This window comes from Canis lupus, chromosome 33 (genome assembly GCF_011100685.1).
Source record: "Canis lupus familiaris isolate Mischka breed German Shepherd chromosome 33, alternate assembly UU_Cfam_GSD_1.0, whole genome shotgun sequence".
Taxonomy (NCBI): domain Eukaryota; kingdom Metazoa; phylum Chordata; class Mammalia; order Carnivora; family Canidae; genus Canis; species Canis lupus.
In genome coordinates this window covers 30,687,031-30,713,006 of record NC_049254.1, presented here as the reverse complement: position 1 = coordinate 30,713,006, position 25,976 = coordinate 30,687,031, and the positions used below count along the sequence as shown (strand labels likewise).

General features: G+C 60.4%; 1 protein-coding gene and 1 long non-coding RNA gene across 2 annotated transcripts in view; one reads left to right on the top strand and one right to left on the bottom strand.

The window, feature by feature from the left end:
- LOC119867355 overlaps positions 1-7,280 on the bottom strand; it is a 9,652-nt gene extending 2,372 nt beyond the window's left edge. Inside the window, exon 1 of the long non-coding RNA XR_005383433.1 lies at positions 7,186-7,280. This is a non-coding gene — a long non-coding RNA (uncharacterized LOC119867355). The remainder of the gene's footprint in view (positions 1-7,185) is intronic.
- Positions 6,313-25,976, top strand: MELTF (melanotransferrin). The gene is made up of 16 exons (XM_038583188.1): positions 6,313-6,396; positions 7,121-7,275; positions 8,369-8,468; positions 10,350-10,532; positions 11,808-11,964; positions 12,969-13,036; positions 16,930-17,117; positions 17,298-17,478; positions 18,156-18,307; positions 20,836-20,932; positions 21,482-21,676; positions 22,387-22,543; positions 22,633-22,700; positions 23,707-23,894; positions 25,174-25,372; positions 25,823-25,976. Exons 1-16 carry the CDS (start codon positions 6,348-6,350, stop codon positions 25,897-25,899), a joined length of 2,214 nt encoding a protein of 737 aa, XP_038439116.1. The 5' UTR covers positions 6,313-6,347; the 3' UTR covers positions 25,900-25,976.

The following is a 25,976-nucleotide window of genomic DNA, read 5'->3' as shown; positions in this document are numbered from 1 at the left end:
CTTAACCGATTGAGCTAAACAAGCACTCCCCTAACTTTCTTACATATCTTTTAAAATTATGTACAGTAAAATCCTCTGTGGTGTCCAATTCTATGAGTTTTGATCCATGTATATAGCATGTAATCATCTCCAAAACTAGTCCATAACTCCGCCTATTCCCAACTTCTGATAACCCCTGGTATTTTCTCAGTGCCTATAGTTTGGCCTTTCCCAGAACGTAGTATAAGTGGAGCCATATCCTATGGAGTATTTTGGGTGTGGCTACTTGGACTTAGCAAAATATATCTGAGGTTCGTCCGTGTTGCTGCAGGAATCAAGTTTGTTATTTTCATTGCAAAGTAGTAGTCCATTTAATGGTTGTATAATTCATTTATCCCTTCACCGGAGGGTTTTTGGATTGTTTTCAGTTTTTTCCAGTATATTTTTGTGCTTCTTTGCAAATTTAGGTCTGCAGGAACAAGGATCAGAACCAGAAACAAGTTTCTGATCTGACAGCTGTGACAGGCCCTCCCCCACTCCACCTCCCTCTACTGTGAGCATCCACACATTTGGGCAGTTGCACAGGAGCTTATTATCCTAAAACAAACTTTAAATGCAGGATAATATATCCCAAGAGCCTGTTTATAGAACAAAATTACGACTAGAATAATAGAGTACATGAATAAGCAATTTGAAGTTTTTAGAATTTCAAATTCCCAGGAATAACACTCAAATGGTCCAAAAGCTGGATGTGCCGGTGACCAGTGCCAGATCCTCATTGCTAGTGTCCTATGGGAAGTAAATGTCTACTTAGGACAGTAGTAAATGAGAAGAAAATAGTCTGAGCAACAAATAAAAACAGCCATTTGTTAAACCGGAGACTTAATAGCCTTACAATTTAGAAAACAATCCATGGAGACAGTCCTAATCTTTCAAGAAAATCTAGTTTGTTGACCACCAAAGGATTGTAGCTTGCTTTTTAAAATTAATAACTACCAATTTCCTCTAGCTGGTATCTTCTCTGTATATTAAAAATTACTAATATTCTGTAGTTAACAGAAATCTAATTCTAATGCAACATATTTAAGGAATCCTTGAACCAGAGCAGCCCATCCCCTTCCTTGATGGCATGTGGATAGCACAGTTGGCCTTGTCCATGTTTTCCATTCGCACCATAATAAGACTTGATTTCTCTTGTGTGTTTTCAAAAACAACAATAACAACAACATTAGGTCATTCCTCTTAATTGGCGCTAAACTAAACCCTAGGAACTACTGGTGTTACCCAAAACAGAAATAAACTATTCACCCCTGTTTCTGCAAATCAGCCATTAATGACCAATATCATTTGGATAGTTTTTACCTACGGTAGAATGATTTTTTTTTTTTTAACTGTATAGAAGTCTAGGCCCAAAACAATTGCATGTGAAACAAGACATGGTGAATTTTCTGATGGAAGGAAAGATTAGAACAAGTGATGTAATCTTTCTTTAGGATGTCTAAAATCAGGTTCATTCACCTCACAGATGGGAGGGCTAAAGACAAGATGAGAGTCCCATATGTTTCACACTATGAATCTACGAAAAGGTTTTCTAAATCTTGTGACAGTCATTTGATCAAAAATATCTACTTCCCTAGTGATATTTAAGACTAGAAAAGATATGTCTTAATAATAGATCCCTTTCTTTCTCTGTGAAAGTTCAGTGCTTGCTTCGGATCTAGTTTATCTGACATTCCTCACTTACTAGGAAAAAACTTTACTAACTTTTTAACTATTTTTCTACCAGTAGCTAAAAATGGTTGTATTTCTTAGAATAGTCTCTCCATTATCCACATTTTAACCTTAATGCTTCTTGACATTTATCTTCCCCAAATATTCAGCCACCAAATACTGTTGATTATTCCTTGATGTCATATTTCTCTTGCTGTTATTTCCACTGTCATCACTCTGTCCCTTAACCCACCTTTACCCCCAGGCCTGGATTGCTAAGGTGGCCTCTTCGATCATCTCTCAGCTTCTAATTTGCCCGCTTGCTGACCGAGCCATCACCAGATGAGTTTTCCTAAAATACAGCTTGCTTGGATTGTGTTTCTCCTCAGTAACCTTCATGGGTCCTAAATACAAACTAATTAACTGTCTAGTGTAGTTCTGGAACATCTCCCACCACCTACCTCTCCAGCCATACCTGGGCAGTTCTTGTCTTGTGACTGTTGGTCATATAAATTCCTACCTTTTCTTCAAGGCCCACCCCGAATCCCTCCTCCCTACGGAAGACTCCTCAGTTACGGCCCACGAAGCCTGAACTCCTGCGGTATATACACTGGGTGTCCACTTAGCACTGAACATGTTCTCCCTCCCTGCTTTTACCTCTTTAAGTGTTTGGTTTGTCTCAGATTAGGTGGCCTACTTGTATTCCTCTGCTCCAGTAAGTCACCCATGGCAGGCTAGGACATCCTACTTGTTGCAGGCCTCTGGTACAGCAAGACTGTCTTCACTGCCTTGGCTTTTCATGACGTGAAAACATCGTGGTGTAAGGGTTCCTTAGCAGCCACTCCATTTGCAAATTGGTAGAGTTGGGATGGAAGAGTGGATGGGAGTGGATAAAACAGTCTGACTACAAATCTCTAAATCAGACAAAAAAAAATGTTTTAAGATTTTATTTATTTATTCATGAGAGACACAAAGTCAGAGATACAGGCAAAGGGAGAGGCAGGCTCCATGCAGGGATCCCAACGCGGAACCCAATCCTGGGTTCCCAGGATCACACCGGGGACCGAAGGTGGCACTAAACCACTGAGCCATCCAGGCTGCCCCAGACAAAATGTTTAATTATAGTCCTTTCCTCTCTGGTCCCTAGTATGGTAATCTTCCTTCCTGAATATGCTCTGTGATTTTTCACTTTGTATCAGTGAATATGTTTTCATGATAAGTCATCTGAAACCCTCCTTGAAAGTAGCTGGGGTAGGAATAATTTCTCCGTAAGTCTCAGTGACAGAGCCAGATATACTACTCTTGGTTTTATCTCTTTATTCTTTAGCTCCTTTTATACTGGCTTCTACTCATTAAATCTTATATTAAGTGAAACAGATGGAGCTTTATTAATGGCTTTAAAGCTGTATCTCCAGGGCTAATCTCAGAGCCTTCTAATCCTCTACATTTTATATTTTGGGTTGCAAGGAAGTTTTCGGGGGGGGGGGATATTTCTTGGTTTGATATTCATACATCAAGCTCTGAGATGCTGGACTTATATTTGAATGCAGGTTTGACTCAGAACTTTTTTTTTTAAGATTTTATTTATATATTTGAGAGAGAATGTGTGAGCAAAAGAGCACAAACGGGGGGGCGGGGGCAAGGGGAGAGGGAGAAGCAGACTCCCCACTGAGCAGGAGCTTGATGCAGGGCTCGATCCTAGGACCTGGGATCATAACCTGAGCTGAAGGCAGATGCTTAACCAATTGAGCCACCCAGGCGCCCCAACTTTTCAACCCCTCTGCACTCCACTCCAAGGAAAAAGCATTCTCCCTTTTTCCCTTAAGATCAGCTTTTCTGCTTGTCCTCCTGATAGTCCTTACATCCTCTTTTCCTATATCCTTAGTCTCCTTCCTGCATGGGCTACTTGTGCTCTATGTGATCAAGTCTCTCCTATAAAAACTTTGTTGACTCCAAATCCCTTTGAACCAACCTCTCTCCCCTGCCTTTCTTAAGCCAGGTATCTTTAAGACCTGCCCACTTTCCACTCATTCATAATCATACTTTGTTGACTACCTACCGCGTTCTAGACCTGATGCTAGGCATTGGGCGTGATGGCGGGCAGGACAGCACCGCGGCCTCGCGGAGTTCAGCCTCCCGGCCAAGGCTGAGCCCTCGCCAGGCCACCGAAACTGCTCAGAGCTGTCTGTACCCCACATTCTGTGGCTCTTCTCAGCCCTTCCCCGTCAGCGGCACGAGGCGCTTGAGCCATAATCAATAGCACCCTAAAACTTAACAGGAATCCTCCTCCTGGGATCCCTGGGTGGCGCAGCGGTTTGGCGCCTGCCTTTGGCCCAGGGCGCGATCCTGGAGACCCGGGATCGAGTCCCACGTCGGGCTCCCAGTGCGTGGAGCCTGCTTCTCTCTCTGCCTCTCTCTCTCTCCATGTCTATCATAAATAAATAAATCTTTAAAAAAAAAAAAAAAAAAAAAAAGGAATCCTCCTCCTTGCTCAGGGCCCTGCGATGAGTACAAGAGAACAAGCACAGAATCTACCTCCAAAGGACATACAAGAGCATCGCGTAGCCCAAGTGGAACAGGGCTCTGCCTAAGCGAAGCTTCACAGGGAAAATGCTTTGTTTTTTAAAGATTGTATTTATTTATTAATGAGAGACACACAGAGAGGCCCAGACACAGGCGGGGGAGAAGCAGGCTCCCTGCAGGGAGCCCGATGCGGGACTGGATCCCGGGACCCCAGGGTCAGGCCCTGGGCTGAAGGCGGTGCTACACCACTGAGCCCCCTGGGCTGCCCTGGAAAATACTTTTAAAGAGGCAAAAGCTTGTATTCACAAAACTTGCTCAGTATATCCACCATGGATGTCGGTAAACAAATTCAGATGTATTAACCCGTCAGCAAGTACGTGGTGGATGATCTCAGGAGTAGGCGCGCAATACCTCATAATAACACATTTACTGCTGCAGATGTTCGCCACTAATATTCTGTAACCTGCCCTTCCAAGTGTCCTCCAAATAAAAATTGTTGGGGCTTGTTCTTAATTAGTCAAAGACATTACAGCTCATGGAAATAGGTAAATATAAATCATGGTTTATAGTGATGAAAAAAATATATGAATTTTCCTAAGATTCTGGGTAAAAGAATTGTTCCTATTTTGCTGGCTCATTAGTCCATAACTGTCAACACAGGTTTCCTACCCCCTGTCAAAGGCCCCCTCTTCTTTCTGAGTCCCTAGAAATTATCTTTCACGTCCTCCATCCCATGGTACCTGCTGCTGTTCCTCAGTTTCCTGGCAAGCAAGCTCCATGGTTGGGGCCTGGGGGGCAACCTGAATCCTTGGAGAGCCAGAGCTGTGTGTTTGGCAGAGTAGGGGAGAGCTCTTTGTATCTCGTATTCTGGAATAGAGTTGGGAAGAGAGGTGGTCCCAAAACAGTGTTGTTTAGGTCCCCACGCCTTCTAGGAGTCTCCGTGAAACTAGTTCTTGTTTCTAGAAGGAAGCTCGGGGGCACTCTCCCTCTCCTCAGTGGGAGTCCAGAAAGGGACCAGACTATCCTGCAGCCCTTCTCCTCTATAAAGCTCTTTCCAGGGGCAGCCCCGGTGGCGCAGGGGTTTAGCGCCACCTGCAGCCCAGGATGCGATCCTGGAGACCCGGGATCGAGTCCCACAACAGGCTCCTTGCATGGAGCCTGCTTCTCCCTCTGCCTGTGTCTCTGCCTGTGTCTCTCTCTGTGTGTCTCTCATGAATAAATAAATAAAATCTTTAAAAAAATAAAAAAGCTCTTTCCAGGGCCCCCGAGTGGCCCAGCGGCTGAGCGTCTGCCTTCGGCCCAGGGCGTGACCCCGGGGTCGTGGGATCGAGGCCCACGTCGGGCTCCCTGCAGGGAGCCTGCTTCTCCCCCTGCCTGGGTCTCTCATGAATAATGAAGCCCATTTATCTATATGAAGCTCTTTCCGGGTTGAGTGACCGGCCCCGGATGCTCCGATTGCCTCCCGACCGTTCCTCCGACCCCCGAAGTGGCAGGCCCCAGGCCCAAGGCCCCAAGGCCAGGGTTCCCCGTCTCGCCGAGGACCCGGGTGCGTGTGTCATGGGCAGCCCCTCCCGGCTGAGGGCCCGGCAGAGCGGGGCGGGGGGTCTCACCGGTGGGTCACGGCGGGGCCCAGGCATAGGGAGGGGCCGCGTGGCCGAGCCGCTGCCTGGACTCCCGGCGTGTGTCCTCCTGGACGGATCGTGGGAAGGCCGGGGGCGCTCAGGGTGGGGGCGCCCAGGAGGCTTGCTCCCCCGGGCCGGGCCAGGCCACCGCGTCCCCAGCCGGAGACCCCGCTCGACCCCCTCCCCGCGGGGCGGGGCAGCCCCGGGACGCGCACACGGGCTCCCGGCCTCCAGCTTCCTGGGTCCTCGACGACGCGGGTCAGCCCCGGTGCGGCGGGCGGGGGGGACCGGGTCAGCCTGGGGTGCGGCCTGGGGCACGGCCGGCAGGGGGCGCAGCGGGCCAGGACCCGGGCAGCCCCGGTGGCGGGACGGGGACGGGGACGGGGACGGCAGGGCCGGCGGGGCGGGGGCCAGTCCCGGGGGCGGGGCGGGGCGGGGCGGGGCTGGGCGCGCACTTAAGCGGCGGGGCGGGGGCGGGGGCCTGGCTGCGGGGCCGCGGAGCCCGACGGCGTCATGCGGGGCCCGAGCGGGGCCCTGTGGGTCCTCCTGGCGCTGCGCACAGGTGAGGCCGGGCCGCGGGGCAGGGGCAGGGGCGGGGGCGGGGCCGAGCGCAGCCGGGGGCGCTGGGGGAGCCCAGGGGGCGTCTGGAGGGCTTCCCGGAGGGGGCGGCCTGCGCCTTCGAGCGGCGGAGGCGGGGCGGGGCGGGCGGGCCCGGGAGCGGCCGCGGAGCCCCGAGGGACGGGCGCCCCAGGGCGGTCTCCTGGGCCCTCGCCGTGCGTCCCCGAGGGAGCCGGGACCTGGGCGAGAGGCGCCAAGAGGGGCGGGAAGGGCCGGAGCCCACGCGCCGTCGCCGGTGCCCCCGGGCCAGAGAGCAGGGCTGGGCTGAGCGCGGCCCCGACCCCCGGCCCCTCGGCCCCCCCCGGGTCTGGGACGCCCCTGTGGCCGCGGACCTCCCAGGGGAGGGGCAGGGCTGGTCGCGGACTCGCTGTGCACGTCCGCGGGTGACCCGGGAGGCCGCGGTGCTGGGGCAGTGGGCAACCCCCCCCCCCCCCCCGTCCCCCAGCCCTCAGCGGGGCGCAGGTGCGCAGGTTAGGGCAGCTGGACCCCCCCCCCGTCCCCCAGCCCTCAGCGGGGCGCAGGTTAGGGCAGCTGGACCCCCCCCCCCCCCCCCGCCGTCCCCCAGCCCTCAGCGGGGCGCAGGTTAGGGCAGCTGGACCCCCCCCCCGTCCCCCCAGCCCTCAGCGGGGCGCAGGTTAGGGCAGCTGGACCCCCCCGCCGTCCCCCAGCCCTCAGCGGGGCGCAGGTGCGCTGGTGCACCACCTCAGACCCCGAGCAGCGCAAGTGCGGCGACCTGAGCAAGGCCTTCGGAGCCGCAGGGATCCAGCCGCCCGTCGGGTGTGTGCAGGCCCCTTCCGCCGACCACTGCATCCGGCTCCTCGCGGTGAGCGCCCCACCCGCTGGGCCGGGGGGGGGGGGGGGAGGGGTCCGACGGGGCACCACAAGGGCTCCATTCACGGCGAGGCTCCGGGTGGCCCGAGTCTCCAGGCAACGGGGCCAGGGCTTCCTGGCCAGCCGGTCCCGCCCAGGTGGGGCCCGGGCACAGTCCTCCCTCCAGGAGAGGCCCCTGCGACAGTGGGGACGCTGGCACCGGCCGCACACCCACCCCGGAGGGGCCCCGGGGGCGCCAGGAGGGCTCGTGCAGTTTCCCAGGAGAGGGCTGGTGGCAGCCCCGGGCGCAGGGAGCGGGGTGCAGGGTGCAGGGAGCGGGGTGCGGGGTGCAGGGAGCGGGGTGCCAGGGGCAGGGAGCGGGGTGCGGGGTGCAGGGAGCGGGGTGCCAGGGGCAGGGAGCGGAGTGCCAGGGGCAGGCAGGCGACCTGGCCCAGCTGGCACCGCCCCTGCGAGCTTGGCCCTCAAGGCCCGACTCCGGGCAGGCACGGCCGGGGGGCCTGGGTCCCCTTGTACTGGGCCCTGACTTCTCTGCAGACCTAGTGCAGGTCCCACGCGGGCCACGGGCTTGCGTGAGGCTCCACTGCCAGGTCCCCCGAGCTAGACGCCATGGCGACCCCAGGACGCTGACAGCATCCTGCCATTTGTGTTTTAGGAGAAAAAAAAAAATGAGGAGGGCATCCGTGGGCCTCGGTCTGCGTCCTAGGAAACCTGAGAAACGGGTTAACAGCGGAGTCGGGGCTCAGAAACAGGGAAACGAGGGAGATTCACCATCTCGCTATGCACCATTTTGTACCATCTGATTTATTCATTCATTTATCCTTAGTGTGTAAAGCCATTAGAAGCCCTAGAAAATTAATAATTTTTAAATGACATAATTAGGAAGCCAAGGCAAGCCTTGACCTAGGAGAGCTGTCACCTGGGACCTGGTAAAGGGTGAGCCCCCTACTCTCGGGGTGCAGGCTGAGCCAGGGCAGGGGACCGGGCCAGAGGACCAGGAGGGACGTCCCGGCAGGCCAGCGGATGGCCCGAGCAGCTGGTCGCGAGGCCCAGGCGGCCGGGCTGGCCTGACCACGTGTCCCCGGCAGGCCCAGGAGGCTGACGCCATCACCCTGGACGGAGGAGCCATCTACGAGGCCGGGAAGGAGCACGGACTGAAGCCCGTGGTGGGCGAAGTGTACGACCAAGGTCAGCAGGCGAAGCGGCCTGGGGGGCGGGAGGCGAAGAGGCTGTCCCCGCAGCGTGTCCCTGCTGGGCCCCGCACAGCCTGCAGCCCTCAAGCCGGTCGGTAGCCCTGTCCCCATAGCAGTCCTGGGGTCCAGGCCAGACTGACCTACACAAGCCCCCCCCGCTCAGAGCAGGGGTGCCAGAGACACAGAGAGCTGACTCGAGTCCGTTCTTCCTTGCGGGAATCCCATCACCCCATAACTTGTAAAGTGGGGAGAGCGGCCTCAGTCCTGTCCCACAGACTAAATGAATCAGCAGGTGCGCACCTGATGCATGGTATGTGCATAGGACTGGGAGTTCCTTTGCCCCAGTCCCTGCGCCTCACACCCCCACATGCTCTAACCCGGCTGCCCCCTGGGAAGCTCACCCAGGACCTGCACGTGTCCAAGGGCTAGCCCCGGTCACGGCCCGGCTCGCTGTCACCTCTAAGGGTGACCCCTGACCCCTCCCCTGGCCCGAAAGAGCTTCTCTTTCCTGTTTTCCCGGAGCTCTGACCCACTCTATCAGGATCCCATCTTCTGTCCTGTTTTCTCTGTCCCTGGCACAGTGGGCCCCTCGAGGAGGGCCTGGTCCTCATCTTTGACACCCCTAGGTCCCTGGTATCCCGCGCAGGCGCTCACTTGGCCCCTTGGTGAATGGGTGACTCAGATGGCTCAGGACACAGCCTAGCGCCTGCACTCAAAGGCCAAAGCACACCCTGCCTCACTGGCCCCAAACACCGCTCTTCCTCTTTAATTAATTCAGCACACTTATTGAGCACCTACTGTATGCCAGGCATGAGCACAGAGTGGTAAGCCCAAGAGAGCAGCCATCAGGTAGTGAACAAATGAACACAAGGAAGCGTAGTTGTGACCATGGAAGGTGCTGTGAAGGAGGTAGAGCCCACGAGGAGGAAAGGAAGGCATGTGGAGGAACCTACTGGAAGGGAGCACTCGGGAAGGCCTCTCGAGGAGGTGGCATTTAACCTGGACCCTGACAAGGGCCCCAGGGGGGAAAGAACTTGGGAGGTTCGAGGAACCGGGAAGAAGGGCACGGTGGGTAAATCAAAGGACGGCAGCAGGCCAGGCTGCTCAGGTGGGCAGAGGCTAGCTTGGGGCACGGGACAGAACCCCGGCTTTATTTTCTAGAACTCAACGGCATTCTGATCGTAGGCATCCCACCGTACGGGGCGCACGGGGGGCGGGGGGGATGCGATGCCCGCTGGTCATCCGTCCCCGTAGGTAAATCATCCCCATCTTGTCTGAATGGCCCTTGTGGGTCCCCTTCAGCCCGGGGAATCTTTTGCAAGGCTGGGGACCCCTGCCCGCCCACATGCACCCCATTCAAGTTTCTGGGTGATTCGGGACCGCACTGCTAGCTCCCCGTACACTCTCGCGCCCCCTCCCTCCTACCACCTCAGCACCTGTGAGCCCCTCTGCCCATCTGGGTGACGATCCTGCCTGCCCCGCCTGCACCTCCCACTGCTCCTCTCCCCATGACCGTGGTGCCCTTCCCCTGAAGGGCCTGGACTCAGGAAGACACAGGACTGGGGGCCCCCGTGTCCCCCGCCAGCTGCAGAGCTGCAGCACAGATGCAGACCCAGCTGCAAGTACCGGTGACTGGCAGGGAAAGGGGAGAAAGAGCCTCTCGGGGGGATGTCCACCGCGTGAGACCGGGAGCCTGGGGTCTCGCGATGAGCCATGTGGGTCGTACCCACGCGCTCTCTCGGGAACCAGGAAGCGTGCACACACGGGTGTACATTCATGCACACATGCGTGCACACACACACGCACGCACGCACGCCTGTCTTCCCTCTCGGCTGCTCCCCGGCCGCCCTCACGCCTCTCCCGTCCCTCCTTCTAGAGGTCGGCACCTCCTATTACGCCGTGGCCGTGGTCAAGAGGAGCTCCAACGTGACCATCAACAGCCTGAAGGGGGTGAGGTCCTGCCACACGGGCCTCAACAGGACAGCGGGCTGGAACGTGCCCGTGGGCTACCTGGTGGAGAGCGGCCGCCTGTCCGTGATGGGCTGCGATGTGCTCAAGGGTAAGGCTGCCCCGCGGGGCTCTGCGTGTCCTTCCCTGCTGCTGCCCCGCCCGCCCTCACAGGGGACTCCCTCAGGCTGCCCTCACAACACACGCAGTGCAGGCGTGCACACACGCACAGGTGCGCGGTCCGCACATGCACATATGCACAGGTGCATGCACACACGCACACACACGCACAGGCGCGGTCCACACATGCCCACGGACAGGTGCATGCACACACGTGCACACGCACAGGCGTGGTCCACACGTGCCCACAGACAGGTGCATGCACACACGTGCACACACGCACAGGCGCAGTCCACACTGCCCGCGGACAGGTGTGGACGTACCTGCTGCGGCAGCACTCGAGGCCAGCCCAAGCCACAGGGCCTGGACGCGTGTCCTCCGGGGTTCTGGGTGCGCAGGGTCGGGGGGCCCGCTCCTGCAGGCTCGGAGCCGGGAGGCTGGAGTGGGCCAGGAAGGGGAGCCCCAGTGGGGACCCCAAGCAGGGAGCCGAGCTGGCCCGGGCCATCCTGCTCCCCCTGCAGGTGGCGGGGACTGAGGCGCAGGGTAAATACTTGCCCACGGGGGGCCACGGGGCCTCGGTGCTGGCGGGCACCCCGAGCCATGAGGCGCCCCCCACCTGGCCCGGGAGGCCCTGTCACCGTCACCTGCCCTCCCGTGTTGTGAAACGCGTGGCCTGTGAGGTCATAGTCGCGACGTGGCTATTCCTTTGCCGCCCTCATCGCACGGAGCTGGCCTGGGGGGGCGCGGGGACGGCGGCCTCTGCAGCCCTGGGGACACGGGTGTTCCTCCCCGAGCCACTGTCAGCCCCACCACGGCCCACCGCCACCCCCCCCCGCTCCACCCCCCAGCCTGCAGGGCCCCGCGGGTGGCCTGGACTGAGCCGTCCGGGGCCTGGGCCCGCCTGTGGCTCTCCGGCCTCCCTCCCGGCCTCCCTCCTGGCCTCCCTCCCGGCCTCCCTCCCGGCCTCCCAACCTCCCTCCCTCCCGGCCTCCCTCCCAGCCTCCCTCCCGGCCTCCCTCCCGGCCTCCCTCCCGGCCTCCCAACCTCCCTCCCTCCCGGCCTCCCTCCCAGCCTCCCTCCCGGCCTCCCTCCCAACCTCCCTCCCGGCCTCCCTCCCGGCCTCCCTCCCGGCCTCCCTCCCGGCCTCCCAACCTCCCTCCCTCCTAGCCTCCCTCCCAGCCTCCCTCCCGGCCTCCCAACCTCCCTCCCTCCTAGCCTCCCCCTCCCAGCCTCCATCCCGGCCTCCCAACCTCCCTCCCTCCCGCAGCCGTCAGTGACTACTTTGGGGGCAGCTGCGTCCCCGGGGCTGCAGAGACGGGCCATGCGGACTCCCTGTGCCGCCAGTGCAGGGGCGATGCTGCCGGGGACGGTGTGTGCGACAAGAGCCCCCTGGAGAGATACTACGACTACAGCGGGGCCTTCCGGTGAGGGACGGGGTGGGGGGACACACAGCGGGCACCAGGCCCCAGGGCGGTGGCGCCCCAGGGCGGTGGCACGGCTGCAGCTCGGCCTGCCCAGTTGGGGGACCCCCGCCCGAGCACGACCCGCGGAGCGCACTTAGGGGCGAGGGCTTCGGAGGAAACGACAAAAAGCACCTTGCCACCCTCCTGTCCTCTCCCTGATGCCTCGGCCGGCGGGGAGGGAGGCGGGGGCGGGGGGCGGGGGGGCAGGAGCCCCCAAGTCCTGACACCTCGAGGGGGCTGGGCCCCCGATTAGGGCCGGCCCTGCCCTTCGGAGCCAGAGGAGAGTCCCCACCGGCTGGGGGCGGCCGCCTCGGTCCGCAGATGAGGGAACAGGCTCAGCGGGGCCGGTCGGAAGCCTCCGGAGCCCCTGTAGCCGCCTCGGCCTCCGTGTCTCCACCTGGACGCGGGGAGCCTGCTAGTGCCCCTGCCCCGGGTGGGATCCGCGTAAATACGGCCTGGGGCACGAAGAGAGGAGCAGTCCTCGGTCCTACAAGCAGCAACTTGGGCCCCTCGGTCCCGGCCTCGCCCAGGGGCCTGGGCCTGCCTCCCTCCGGGCAGTGAACCCTGCAGGAGGGAACACAGAAGTCCTGGTCCCTTCCACTCAGGGGCTTGGTGTCGCATGAGACGTCCTGTCCCATCCCCTCCCTCGAGGCCGACTCCTCCAAACACCCTGAGCCTCACAGCTCTTGACAACGGCAGCCGCCCTCCACCCGCTTAGGGCCCCAGGCGGGCTGTGCAGCGTCCACACTGATCATAAAGCCGCTCTCCCTGTGCGCAGCGACTTTCTCCCCACCACTGTCCAGGTGGTAGAGGCCCTCCACGACTTGGCGAAGCCCCACAGGAAACAAAGCGGGGACCTAGGCCCTGGGACCGACCCTCCGGCCGCGCCCCCCACGGGCACCCCGGGAACAGAGCTCCAGGGGGCGGATGCGCTGGGCCGGCACTCACGGATTCCCCCTCTGCAGGTGCCTGGCGGAAGGGGCGGGGGACGTGGCCTTCGTGAAGCACAGCACGGTGCTGGAGAACACTGACGGTGAGTGCCCCCCGCAGCCCAGCCTAGGCCCTGGAAGTCTCCCCGAAAGGAAGCAGTGGGTCTTAGGAGTGGAGTGCAAGCTGCTCCGCGAGGGAGCTGCTGGAGGTGGCTCCACCCTGCTCTGGTTTGGGCTCCGAGTCTCAGCAAACTCTCACCCGCTCCCACCCCCAGGGAGGTCTTAGTAAATCGGGGCAGTGCTGCATGTACAACCATTAGATCGTTGTCATTTAACATTTTTTATTTTGCAATAATGGAGCTTTGGAAAAGTTGCGAGAATAATTCAACTCCCATTTATTTTTTTTCCAAAGATTTATGTATCTATTTCTTTTAGAGGGTGGGGAGAGCAGAAGGAGAGGGAGAGGGAATCCTCTCTCGACCCTGAGACTATGACCTGAGCTGAAATCAAGAGTCAGACCCTTAACCAACTGAGCCACCCAGGTGCCTGCCCCCCTCATTTATTTGTTATCCAGATTCCGACTTTTAGCATTTGCTGTATTGGATTTATCATCCTTTCTATACTTGCGTATATTCTTTCCTTATCGTTCTTTCCACACCTGAATGTATCGTTTCTGGGGGAGTACATTAGCCTGCAAGGCACCCTTCAATATTTTAGTGTGTAGCTCCAAAAAAACAAGGAGATGGAGACCTGGCTACCGTATAGTTACGATTTCCAGAAACGTAACATTGACATAATACTATTATCTAGGGATCCCTGGGTGGTGCAGCGGTTTAGCGCCTGCCTTCGGCCCAGGGCGCGATCCTGGAGACCAGGGATTGAATCCCACATCGGGCTCCCGGTGCATGGAGCTTGCTTCTCCCTCTGCCTGTGTCTCTGCCTCTCTCTCTCTCTCTGTGACTATCATAAATTAAAAAAATAAAAAAATACTATTATCTAATCTGCAGCCCGTATTCCAGATTCATTAACTGTCCCAATTCTGTCCTTCGTAGCAATTTTTGTCAGGACCAAACCTGTGATCACACATGGTTTTTAGTTGTTAGGTCTCTTTACTTTCCTTTAGCTTCTAAGCAGTTTCATAATCTTTCTTTGTTTTTGCGGCATGGACATGTTTGAAGAGTGAGGCCAGTTATTTTATAGAACATCCCCTAATTTGGATTTGCTTAAGGATTATTTATTTCTTTAAACTGAGGTATAATTCACATGCAGCAAAATGCACTCTTTTGGAAATAGAGTTCCATGCATCTTGCCCAAAACACAGTTGAATAACCACCACCACAATCAAGATGGTGACCGTGCCTGACCTTCCATCCAGAAATCTCCTGATGCTCCCTCGTGGCATTCAGCAAACACTTCTGACTATAGTTTTGCCAGTTCAGTAATGTCTGATCATTGTCTTTTTTTTTATCCTAATCTTTTTTTTATCATGACCTTTACCTTTAAAAGCAGAAGGTCCATCATGTGGTCTGACATTCAAGAAGGCAAACAATATGAACCAGATTTGAAAAAGGGGAAAAAAATGATTTGAAAAAGGAGGAAGCACATAAGATTAGCTCCAGAGCAAGATGTTCCTACAAAAATGGGCAGCTGGGACTTGGGTCTCAAGATCAAGCAGAGGAAAATGTTAAAGGTGGAGAAAGAATAGGGATATATTGGGTTAAAATTAGCTCTTTTATTTATTTATTTTAAGGAGGGAGGAGGCAGAAGCCGAGAGAGAGAAAGAATCTCAAGCAGACTCCTGCTGAGTGCAGGGCCCAACGTGGGGCTCGATCCCACGCCCCCGAGATCATGACCTGAGCTGAAATCTAGAGTCAGATGCTTAACCAGCTGAGTCACCCAGGGGCCCCTAAAATTGGCCCTTTTAAAATGTTGATGATGGGGCAGCCTGGGTGGCTTAGTGGTTTGAGCACCTGCCTTCAGCCCAGGGCGTGATCCTGGGGTCCCGGAATCGAGTCCCACGTCAGGCTCCCTGCATGGAGCCTGCTTCTCCCTCTGCCTGTGTCTCTGCCTCTCTCTCGCTCTCTCTCTATCATGAATAAATAAATAAAATCTTTATTTTTTTTAATTTTTTAAAATGTATTTATTCATGAGTGACAGAGAGAGAGAGGCAGAGACACAGGCAGAGGGAGAAGCAGGCTCCCTGCGGGGAGCCTAATGCAGGACTTGATCCCAGGACCCAGGGATCACACCCTGAGCCGAAGGCAGATGCTCAACCACTGAGCCACCCAGGGGACCCATGGGGGTTTTGTTTGGAAATAGCTTCAGAGTGAAGAGTTTTCATAACCCCACAAATTATTTTTACCCCTCCTATTTCCTAGCAGAGGCTTATTGTTCTCATTTGAAATTTTTTAAAGTCATAAAAATATTGTTGTGTAAGACCATCTGTTGAGTTACAGTCTTAAAATTAGTCTTCTTAATATTCCTATCTGGTGTTGCTGTTCACTCTTTCAAATAAATCTGCCTATTATAAATGAGCTTTATGGAAAATTTCCAGAAGGGTGGGAAAAAGACTTTAAAATGACAAATGAGGGATCCCTGGGTGGTGCAGCGGTTTATCGCCTGCCTTTGGCCCAGGGCGCGATCCTGGAGACCCGGGATCGAATCCCACGTCGGGCTCCCGGTGCATGGAGCCTGCTTCTCCCTCTGCCTGTGTCTCTGCCTCTCTTTCTCTGTCTCTCTCTCTGTGACTATCATAAATAAATAAATTTAAAAAAAAAATAAAATAAAAAATAAAATAAAAAATAAAATGACAAATGAAAAAAAAAAAAAGTCAGATGCAAGGGTCCCCTGGCTGGCTCAGTCCGTGGAACGTGCGACTCTTGATCTTGGGGTCATGAGTTCAAGCCCGATGTTGTGTGTAGAGATTACTTATATAAATAATTTTTTTAAGCAGTAGGGCACCTGGGTGGCTCAGTTATTTGAGCCTTTCTTTGACTTATGATTCTGACTCAAGTCATGATCTCATGGGTTGTGAAGTAGAATCCAGTATCAGGGCTCTGTGCTCAGCAGGGAGTCTGCTCAGCACCCCTCCCCCCCAGACTCTCTGTTTCTCTCTCAAATAAATAAATAGATCTTTTATCTTCTTTTTTTTTAAGATTTATTTACTTATTCACAAGAGACACAGAGAAAGAGGCAGAGACACAGGCCGAGGGAGAAGCAGGCTCCCTGCTGGGAGCCCAATGTGGAACTCGATCCCGGGACCCCGGGGTCATGCCCTGGGCCAAAGGCAGGTGCTTACCTGCTGAGCCCCACCAGGCATCCCAATAAATAAATATTTAAAAAAAAAAAAAAAAAGAAGAAGAAGAAGTAGGATGCAAGAATGCCAATCAGGTGTGTCCTTAACCATGTTAGAAATGGTTAGAAAATAGAAAAAAGGACTTGGGGGAAATGTCCCAGAATATCAGTAGGTGACTATTGGATTAATACACGGGCTGACTTTGGAGAGCCCCCCTTTGCTCTGGGGTGCCGCTCTGGGCCGGTGTGTCCGGCTGGGCCCTGCCCTGGCCCCTGCCCTGCCCTCTGCTCAGAGCCAGATTCAGCGCCCCGGGCAGCAGGGAGCTCCCGGTGCATCCCTCTCTCCCAGCCCGAGCTCCTTGGATTCTCTTCTCTTTACAACGTTAACGCGTAGTCCTGTCCGTCTGTCCGTCCGTCCGCTCCCTCAGAGCCGTGTCCTCGGGAGAAGCTGTGGGGCAGGAGATGCCAGCAACAGTCCCTGGAGACCCGGGGCCCACGGGGCCAGCTCCCGGCCCCTCTGCCTCCTGGGTTCTGGGTCTCAAGCTCCTGGAAGAGGTCGCAGCCTCCGCGCCCGGCCTCCGCGGCCCGGCCTCCACTCCCAGCCTCGGCTCCTGGCCTCCACGCCCCAGCCTCCAGGCGGCCGGGCCCTCCCGCAGCCCCCCGCGCACAGACGCTGGCTCACACGGGCTTCCCGTCTCCCCAGGGAGGACCCTTCCGTCCTGGGGCCGGGCACTGCGCTCCCAGGACTTTGCGCTGCTGTGCCGGGATGGCAGCCGGGCTGACGTCACCGAGTGGAGGCGATGCCACCTGGCGCGCGTGCCTGCCCACGCGGTGGTGGTCCGGGCCGACACGGATGGGGGCCTCGTGTTCCGGCTGCTGAACGAAGGCCAGGTGGGTCAGGCGGCCCGGGGGCTGAGCCACAGTCGGGGGACCGGGCGGCTGAGTGACGAGGGGAAGCCCCGGGGGCGACGGAAGGGGGTGGCGCGTGCCCTGGTCCCCAGAGGGCGCAGGAGGGGGCGCTGGCGGGGACCTGGGAGGGGGGGAAGGCCTCAGCAGCCCCCCGCCCCCCAGCGCCTGTTCAGCCAGGAGGGCAGCAGCTTCCAGATGTTCAGCTCCGAGGCCTACGGCCAGAAGAACCTGCTCTTCAAAGACTCCACCTCGGAGCTGGTGCCCATCGCCACACAGACCTACGAGGCCTGGTTGGGCCGCGAGTACCTGCACGCCGTGAAGGGTCTCCTCTGTGATCCCAACCGTAAGTCCGCCTGTGTCGGGTCCCAGCGGCACAGCCCGGCGCCTCTGGGGAGGCCGCTGGCAAAGGACACTCACCCCAGGAGCGGTGCCCCTTGGCCTCCGCGAGAACCAGTTGCTTCCACCTCCTGCTTCTGGGGTTCTGGGGAGGAGGCTGCTCCCGAGTTGCATGGGCTGCTGTATCCCCGATGCCCCATATGCTCCAAGGGGTGGGATCCGGACCACCCGGGACCATCTCGGGGAGAGGCCCTTGCCCTCCACGCGGAGCTTGGCAGATCCCAGCATGTTCTCCGCTCAGTGCCTCACTCCTCCTCCTCCCACCCTGCAGCCAAGGCCCTGGCTCAGGGGTTGACCATTGCAGTGGTCTAGAGATGGGCCTCCCGCCCCCCGCCCCCCGCAGCCAGGGAAGTGCCGTGACCCTCACCCTCGGTTAGACACGCGACGGCCACGATCTGCCTCAGGCCCTCTCACGGCGCCTGAAAGAGGCACAGTCCTCCCCTTTCTGTAAGAGGAAACAGGCTCGGAGCGTCAGACAACTCCGTCCAGCCAGGGTGGGGGTGTGCGGGGGGAGAACCAGGACTTCCGACAGGTCCTACGAGCTCCTGGGCCGCAGGCCCCACCTCACAGGCCGGGCTCGGGGCAGCCCCTGCAGCAGGCGAGTGACCGCAGCTCCACACGCAGGCCTGCCCCACTACCTGCGCTGGTGTGTGCTGTCCACTCCTGAGATCCAGAAGTGCGGAGACATGGCCGTGGCCTTCAGCCGGCAGCGGCTCAAGCCAGAGATCCAGTGCGTGTCGGCCGAGTCTCCCCAACACTGCATGGAACGGATCCAGGTGGGGGCCGCACCCGGACGGGCAGGGCAGGCCGGTGGGCGGGCAGTGGCAGTGCCAGGCCCTTCGCTGCTCTCCCCCCGAGCCCCCTGGTCTAGAGCAGACAGCTGCCTGGGCAGGAGTGTCCTGGGACAACCCCACAGAGAAGAGGGGAGGAGGAAGGACTGGCAGGGGCAGGGCGGGTGGGGCGCGCGGAGAGGGGGAAGGCTGCTTCCTTTCGGGGGCTCCAGGAACCCTTCCTCGCTGAGCGGGGGAGGTAAGGAAGCTTCCAGCTCTTGGGTTGGGCCCAGGTCATGATCTCAGGTGAGATGGAACCTCGTGCTGCCCCTTCTCCTTTTTTTTTTTTAATTTTTACTTATTTATGATAGTCACAGAGAGAGAGAGAGAGAGAGAGAGGCAGAGACACAGGCAGAGGGAGAAGCAGGCTCCTTGCCAGGAGCCCGATGTGGGACTCGATCCCAGGACCCCAGGATCGCGCCCTGGGCCAAAGGCAGGTGCTAAACCGCTGCGCCACCCAGGGATCCCTGCCCCTTCTCTTAAGAGGAAGGAAACTGAGGCTGGCCAGCGAGGCCCTGCCGTCGCGAGGCCTTCAGTGGCAGGCCTGGAGCACACCACACCCTGCTGTCTCCCATTGTGTCCTGTCCTTGCCTTTGTCTCTAAGCTGTCACAGCCCGTGGCCTTGGTCCGGCTCCCACTAACATGCTTCCCACTGGGAGTTAAGAGCACTGGCCCTGCTGGAGGCCCCTGCGGCTCGCCTTGCTTCGCTTCTCAGCCTAGGGGTTGGGACCAGGACTTGCACCTGGCCCTGGGGCGCTGCCGTCAGGGCGCTGCCGAGCTCACGGGGGTCCCAGCAGCCCCTGGGTTCCTGGGCTCCTTCTCCTTCCTCTTTTTTTTTTTTAAGATTTTACTTATTTTTTTAATTTAAAAAAAATTTTTTTAAAATATTTTATTTATTTATTCATGAGAGACACACAGAGAGAGGCAGAGACACAGGCAGAGGGAGAAGCAGGCTCCATGCAGGGAGCCCAGTGCAGGACTTGATCCTGGGACTCCAGGCTCACCCTGGGCCGCAGGCGGCGCTAAGCCGCTGAGCCACCCGGGCTGCCCCTTATTTATTTTTCTTAGAGAGTGAGAACATGGGGGGGGGGGGGGAGACTCTCAAGCAGGCTCCTCACTGAGCCCCGCACCTGAGGTCACGACCTGGGCCCCACCCAAGAGTTGGAAGCTGAACTGGTTGCACCACCCAGGCTCCCTCCTCCCTTAAGGGCAAGTCGGTGGGGCCTGTGGTCAGGAGCCCTTCTCCGGGCCACCCCCAAGTGCAGGCCACGCCAGTGCCACTCAGGAGTGTCCGCGCTGCCCCAGCCAGGCAGCCCGTGGACGTCGAGGAATAGCAAGAGCCAGGATCGGGGCAAACGACACCCCGGGCGTGCGATGCCATGTACCACGCGCTGTGCTAAGACTTCCCGTGGACCCTTCACTTACCCGCATGGGGCCCTGGGGGCGGGTGTGATCACCGTCAGGTGTGGAGGCTGAAGCTGGGAGAGGCCGGAGAAGCAACCCGCCCCCGGGTGCCCTGGCTCAGGGTAGGGGGGCCGCTGGGGCGGGGTGGACGCGGCTGGGACGGGGGAAGGGGGGAGACAGGCTGGGCCGCCCCCGGAGTGGCTGGGTCACAAGGTTCAGCGCCTGCAGGCAAGGGGACGGCTCCTTAGATGGTTCTGGGCGCAAACAACAGGCCGGGGGGCTGCCCAGCAGGAGCGGGGCGGCCGGGGCGCTGCCAGCCGAACCCCAGCCACAGGCTCAGACACGCTGGCTCCCAAGGCTCCGGGAGGCGCCCAGTGGCTCGACCCCCCGCAGCCGCCAGCCCGAGGCCCAGGAAGGGAGCGGCCGCTGACTGGGTCCCGGTGGGGTCCTGGGTCCGCGGCCCCAGACGCGGCCCCTCCAGGCTCAAGGACCCACGCCGCTGCCTGTTACTGTGGCCCGGACCTCGCAGCCTCGCGCTGGGCCTGAGCAGCCTGGGGCACCTGCCTGGGCGCGGGCGTCCCCCCGCCGCACGCCTCCCCTGGGGCCTGGACGCTGCAGCCCCTCTTCGGGCCCAGGGGCCTCCTACCCAGAGGCTCCGGGATGAGGCGGTGGAGTGGAGCGTGGGAGACGCGGGGAGCCCCGGGAGGACGGGGGGGGGGGGGGGGGGGGGGGGGCACACCTGGGGCCGAGCTCTGACCACCGAGCCGCAGCCTCCTGAAATGTGGCCGGTCGCGCAGCCGCTGCACACGTACACACTCGGCGCACACGTCCTGCGCCCGGGCTGGGGGTGCCGTCCGGGCCCCGGGCGCTGGCCTGAGAACCCCCCACCCAGGCGTGAGCCCCAGGAGGGCGCAAGAGTCTGCTGGGAGCAGGGCCTGGCAGCGGGCGATAGCGGCCTGCGTCCCTCGGGGGGCTCCCGAGCAGCACCTCTCCCGCCCGCACCAGGGGGGGCTCCCCGGGGCGAGCACCGGCACCCTCCCTGGTCTGTGACCTCTTGATGTGTCCCTCAGGCCGGGCAGATCGACGCCGTGACCCTGAGGGGCGAGGACACCTACCTGGCGGGACAGAAGCACGGCCTGGTGCCCGCGGCGGGGGAGCGCTATGCCCGTGAGTGCGGTGGCCGCTTCCTGCACGTGCCCAGGCCTCGGGCCTCGCAGGCCGCGTGCGCCTTCTCCGGTGTCCTTGGCTGTGTGACGGCCCCTCGCAATTATAAAGACCCCGTAGTGGCCTCGCCGGGCCACCCGGAGCAGGCGAGCGTGTGGCCACCCCAGCAGGTGCCTCCCCGGGCTGCGGCCCAGCCATCGAGGCTCCAGGGAGGGCCCAGCCCCCTCCACGTGGTGACCTCAGGGATGTGGCAAGTCCCAGGGCTTAGGAAAGCTGCTCCTGCGGGAGGTGAGAGAAGTCCCACCGGGGTGTCAGGAAGGACAGGCCCTCGGGGAGGAGCGTCAGGACGGAGGCTGGCGGAGACAGAGCCGAGGGCTGGGGTGGCCCTGGGGACCAGACAGGCCGGGGCCCACGGCAGAGCCCACAGCGGAGCCCACGCAGCTGCAGCTCCGTGGCAGGAGCCACCAAGGGGCAGGGTGAGGGTGGCAGGGGTCCCTTGCGCCGAGGCCCGGGGAGCACGACCGGGGCCTCACTGGCGTCCCCTCCTCGCAGCGGACGACACGAGCAGCTCGTACTTCGCCGTGGCCGTGGTGAAGCGGAACAGCTCGGACGCCTTCTCCCTGGACGAGCTGCGGGGCAGGCGCTCGTGCCACCCGGGCTTGGGCAGCCCCGCAGGCTGGGACATCCCCGTGGGCGCCCTGCTGCGGAGGGGCTTCCTCCGGCCCAGGGACTGCGACGTCCTCACAGGTACCGCGGCCGCAGGGACGCACCCGGGCCAGCTCCCTCCGGGGTCCACGGGGCTGGGGGCGAGGGCCGGGCCGCCTGTCCCCACGGAATCCACACGGCAGGCCCCCCTCCTGGGAGGGGGCCAGTGTCCCCTGCTCTGCGGAGGGGGAGCCGGCTGCAGGGGGTGCAAGGGGCCCAGCGGGGTCACCTCCCGGCGTGGGGCTGTCCCCGTGTCCCAGCAGCCCCCGGCCGCCACCTGCACGAGTGCCGAGGAGACGCGCTTGCCAGGCAGCCGCCACATGCCGCCCCGGGGCTCCCCGCGTGCTAAGTCACACGCAGTCGTGGGGAGAGGGAGGCAGCAGGAAGCTGGCACATCCTGGGCTGACTGTGCGCGCACCTCTGTCCCGTCTGGCACCTCACAAAAAACCCACGTTTCTTCCTACCCACCTCGGCGAGCACCCAGACAGGGAGCGTTAGGGCTGCTCTCCCGCTCCCACGCGGAGTAGCTTACAGGTAGTGAGCTCCCCATCCCCGAGGGAGCCCAAGGGAGGGCTGGCCGACCACCAGCGGGGGCCGCCCATGGGGTTTGTGTCCAGAAAGCCTCCACGTGCCCGCTGTTCCCGCAGTCACCGAGGAGAGGTGCCCCGCTGCGCTGGGGGAGCGGGTGGGTGGGCGCAGGGCCCACGGCCCCCCGCGGCCCCTGACCCAGCGCCCCCCCCCCCCCGCCCCAGCCGTGAGCCAGTTCTTCAGCGCCAGCTGCGTGCCTGTCAACAACCCCAAGAACTACCCGGCCTCGCTGTGCGCCCTCTGTGTGGGGGACGAGCGCGGCCGCAACAAGTGTGTGGGCAGCAGCCAGGAGAGGTACTACGGCCACCGCGGCGCCTTCAGGTACCGGCCCGGTGGGTGGGCTGGGCCCGCTCGCAGCCCGGGGGCCCCCCACCGCCCCCGCCACCCCCACCTCGGCCTCCCGCCCGCAGGTGCCTGGCTGAGAGCGCAGGGGACGTGGCCTTCGTCAAGCACACGACCGTCTTCGACAACACAAACGGTAGGTGCGGGCGCCGGGCCAGAGTCTCGGGGGCCGCCGACGTGACCCGGCCCCGGCCTCCCAGGCGCCCTCGGGCGGAGCAGGCCCCGGGCCCCCAAGCCCACACCTGGTCCTACCGGATGCCTCATCCCCTCGAAGCGCCTACGCCCTCTTGAAGACCAGAGGCTGTTTGCTTCCAGCACCTGCTGGTCGCTCCTCTGTGCCCTGCCCCCAGCCAGGCTCTGAACCCCCGATGCTGGGGGTCCAGTCTTCTGCACTCAGAACCTCCCCCAGAACCTCAGGGCAGGAAGGCACCTTGTGCCCCGGTGGGGGTTGGGGCTCAGCGGTTCAGCCCCTGCCTTCGGCCCAGGGCCTGATCCTGGAGTCCCGGGATCGAGTCCCACGTCGGGCTCCCTGCATGGAGCCTGCTCCTCCCTCTGCCTGTGTCTCTGCCTCTCTCTCTCTCTCTTTCTCTCTCTCTCATGAATAAATAAATAAAATAAATCTTAAGAAAGAAAACCCCACAGATTGCCAGGCCCCACCCCTAGACCTACCTTTGAAACTGCCATCTCACAACTTGATGTTGTACCTCGTCCAGTTTGAGAACTTGGGCTGTTGGGGGAAGAGGGCAGCCACCTTCAGAAGCGCCCCCCACACACCCACACACACCTCAGGTCCAAGACCTGGAACACACAGTTGGGGCTCTTGGCCTGGGAGGGATTAAGAGTCTCAGTTTTCCCTCCTGTGAAATGGGGGTGACCACGCTCATCTGACGTTACTGTCTTGAGGACAGGGCAGGTGCCCGTGAAGTACCTGCCCCGTTACAGGTACCGCCTCTTCCCTCCAGCGGTGGCTCCTGCCAGGGTCATGGCCCTGCTGGGTCCGCGGGTCCTGGCCTAGAGCAGAGCAGCCGGGGCATGGAGTTGGGAGCTGGCCAGGCTTTGCCACCTCTGCCCTGGCAAGGATCTGGGGATCCAGGAGCAGAGCGGCTTGTGTCTTCCCCTGTCGTTCTGCTCCATCCCCTCAGGCCACAACTCTGAGCCGTGGGCTGCTGGGCTCAGGTCCGAGGACTATGAGCTGCTGTGTCCCAACGGGGCCCGGGCCGAGGTGTCGCAGTTCGCAGCCTGCAATCTGGCCCAGATACCACCCCACGCCGTCATGGTCAGGCCGGATACCAACATCTACGCCGTGTACGGGCTGCTGGACAAGGCCCAGGTGAGCCGGGGCGGGGCGACAGCACCGGGGGGTGGGCGGTGAGGTGACCCCGGGCCCTGCGCCTCGGTTTACCTGAAACAAACCGAGGAAGCCTGGGGGAAAGTTCCGAGGTTTTCACTTCGTCAAGCCTCTCCTCCAGCTGTCCCTCTGTGTCCGCGCCGTCCCCCCTCAGCGGCCGGTTCTCACCAAGCTACAAGCGTGCCGTGGTCTCTGCCATCCTTAAAAAACAAAAACAAAGGAGCGCCCTCTTGGTTCCATCCTATAGTGGCCATGACCCCCCCTTAGAGCAAGGCTCCTTCGGGAGTCCTCTCTCGAGTGTCACCTGCTCCCCTCGGGTCCCTCTGCTCCAGACGGGCCCTCACCAGGGCTCGAACTGCCCCGAGCAGCGCAGTGGCCCGTGGGGCTGAGTCCCATCAGCTCCCTGACCCTAGCAGCACTGGCCCCAGCTCCCACCTGCCAGAGGAGCTTCCCCCCACCCCGTTCCAGGTCCACACCTGCCCGGGGCTCCTCCCAGGCAACTGTAGCTACCCCTCCCGTGCCCCCGCCCCCACGGCCTCCCCACCGCCCCCGAGCGCCCCTGGGCTCAGTCCTACACCCTCTTCACCTGTCCGTGCCCTCCGGTTGGCATCACCCAGCCCCGGGCCCTTAACAGCCGTCTGTGTGTGGACGTCGTGGGCCCTGCCGTCACCGCCCCCTCCGTGTGGACAGCTGCCCACCCGACTGCCCGGAGTGGCCGCCTCAGACTTCCCGTTTCCTCAGAGGCCCTCCTGAGCTCCTGTCCTTCTTTCACGGCCTACATCTAGTCCCCCTGCAGATCCTGTGGGCTGCACGCATACCTGGAAGGGCCCGGCTCCGACAACAGGGCCCTTGGTTCCCAAGCACCGGGGCCCCACCTCCCCACGGCCCCTCCTCTCTCTCATCCCCCCCCCCCCCCGCCCCGGAGTGATAGGTGACGTGGGGAAGAACTTTGTGTCCGTGCACGTTTTCCTGGGAAGAAGGCCGACCTGGCATCAGATATTGGAGCGTCTGTGAGCCCCCGAAGGCCTGATGGCCACTTGGACCCCTCATACTGTGGCACTACCGTCGTCTCGTTACTCCAAGTCCCTTTGATGCCGGCTTGAGCTGACTGGTTGGGCTTAGGGTTTCCAGTCGGCCCTGGTGCCCCGAGGTCCCCTGCTCCTGGGTTCACTGTCTGTAGAGCCCCGCGTGGCAGCCAGCAGCTCCTGCATGAGCCCTGCTGAGGCCGGAGGAAAAGCAGGTCTGCCTGTGGTACTTTCAGGACCTGTTTGGAGATGATGACAATAAGAACGGGTTCAGGATGTACGACTCCTCCAACTATCACGGCCAAGACCTGCTCTTCAAGGATGCCACCACCCGGATGGTGCCTGTCGGGGAGAAGGCCACGTACCGGGACTGGCTGGGCCCTGACTACGTGGCAGCTCTGGAAGGGATGCTGTCTCAGCAGTGCTCGGGCGCAGGTAGGGCCTGGCTGCCGGGTGGGCAGGTTCACGCGTCACAGGGGAAGAGAAGGTGCCCCGCGACCCCGCGTCCCGCCCCACAGCATCCCTCCCAGCCTTCCACCCCAAATCCTCGAGTGCAGGGGGGATGCTCCGGGGGGTTACCGACCCTCCAGGTGAGGCGGGGGTGGGGAAGGGGGTGCAGGGTGGTGAGGACAGGGAACACCACAGACAGCAGAAGCGGGCCTGTGTGACCCGGACGGACCTGGATCCAGGCTGTCGGTGCCAGACGTGGCGCGGAGAGATTATGGCAGCTGCATAGATACACCGGGAGGCGCATTTTGAAAGGAAAGGGTCCGCGGGGAAGCAGGGGGAAGAGCAGTGGTGCCGGGGCAGACAGGGAGGCCGGGCGCGGGGCGGGAGGCGCTGCGGGGGCTCCGAGGCCCTGAGCGCCTGTGCTTGGTCCCGCAGCGGCCCCCGGGCTGTCCTCGCCGCTGCTGCCTCTCCTGCTGGGCCTCCCCGCGGGCCTCCTGCACCCCGGCCTCTGACGCCGCCGCCCGCCAAGCCCGGCCCTCGGGCCCTTCCCGGCCGCCGCCAGGGACCAGGAGGTGGCCGAGGACGGAGG

Excerpts from the sequence above, each read along its gene's own strand:
- MELTF (XM_038583188.1), top strand. The coding sequence starts at position 6,348 with ATGCGGGGCCCGAGCGGGGCCCTGTGGGTCCTCCTGGCGCTGCGCACA. Across the intron at positions 13,037-16,929 it reads GGTGCTGGAGAACACTGACG|GGAGGACCCTTCCGTCCTGG; the intron begins GTGAGTGCCCCC and ends CCGTCTCCCCAG. Across the intron at positions 25,373-25,822 it reads TCAGCAGTGCTCGGGCGCAG|CGGCCCCCGGGCTGTCCTCG; the intron begins GTAGGGCCTGGC and ends TTGGTCCCGCAG.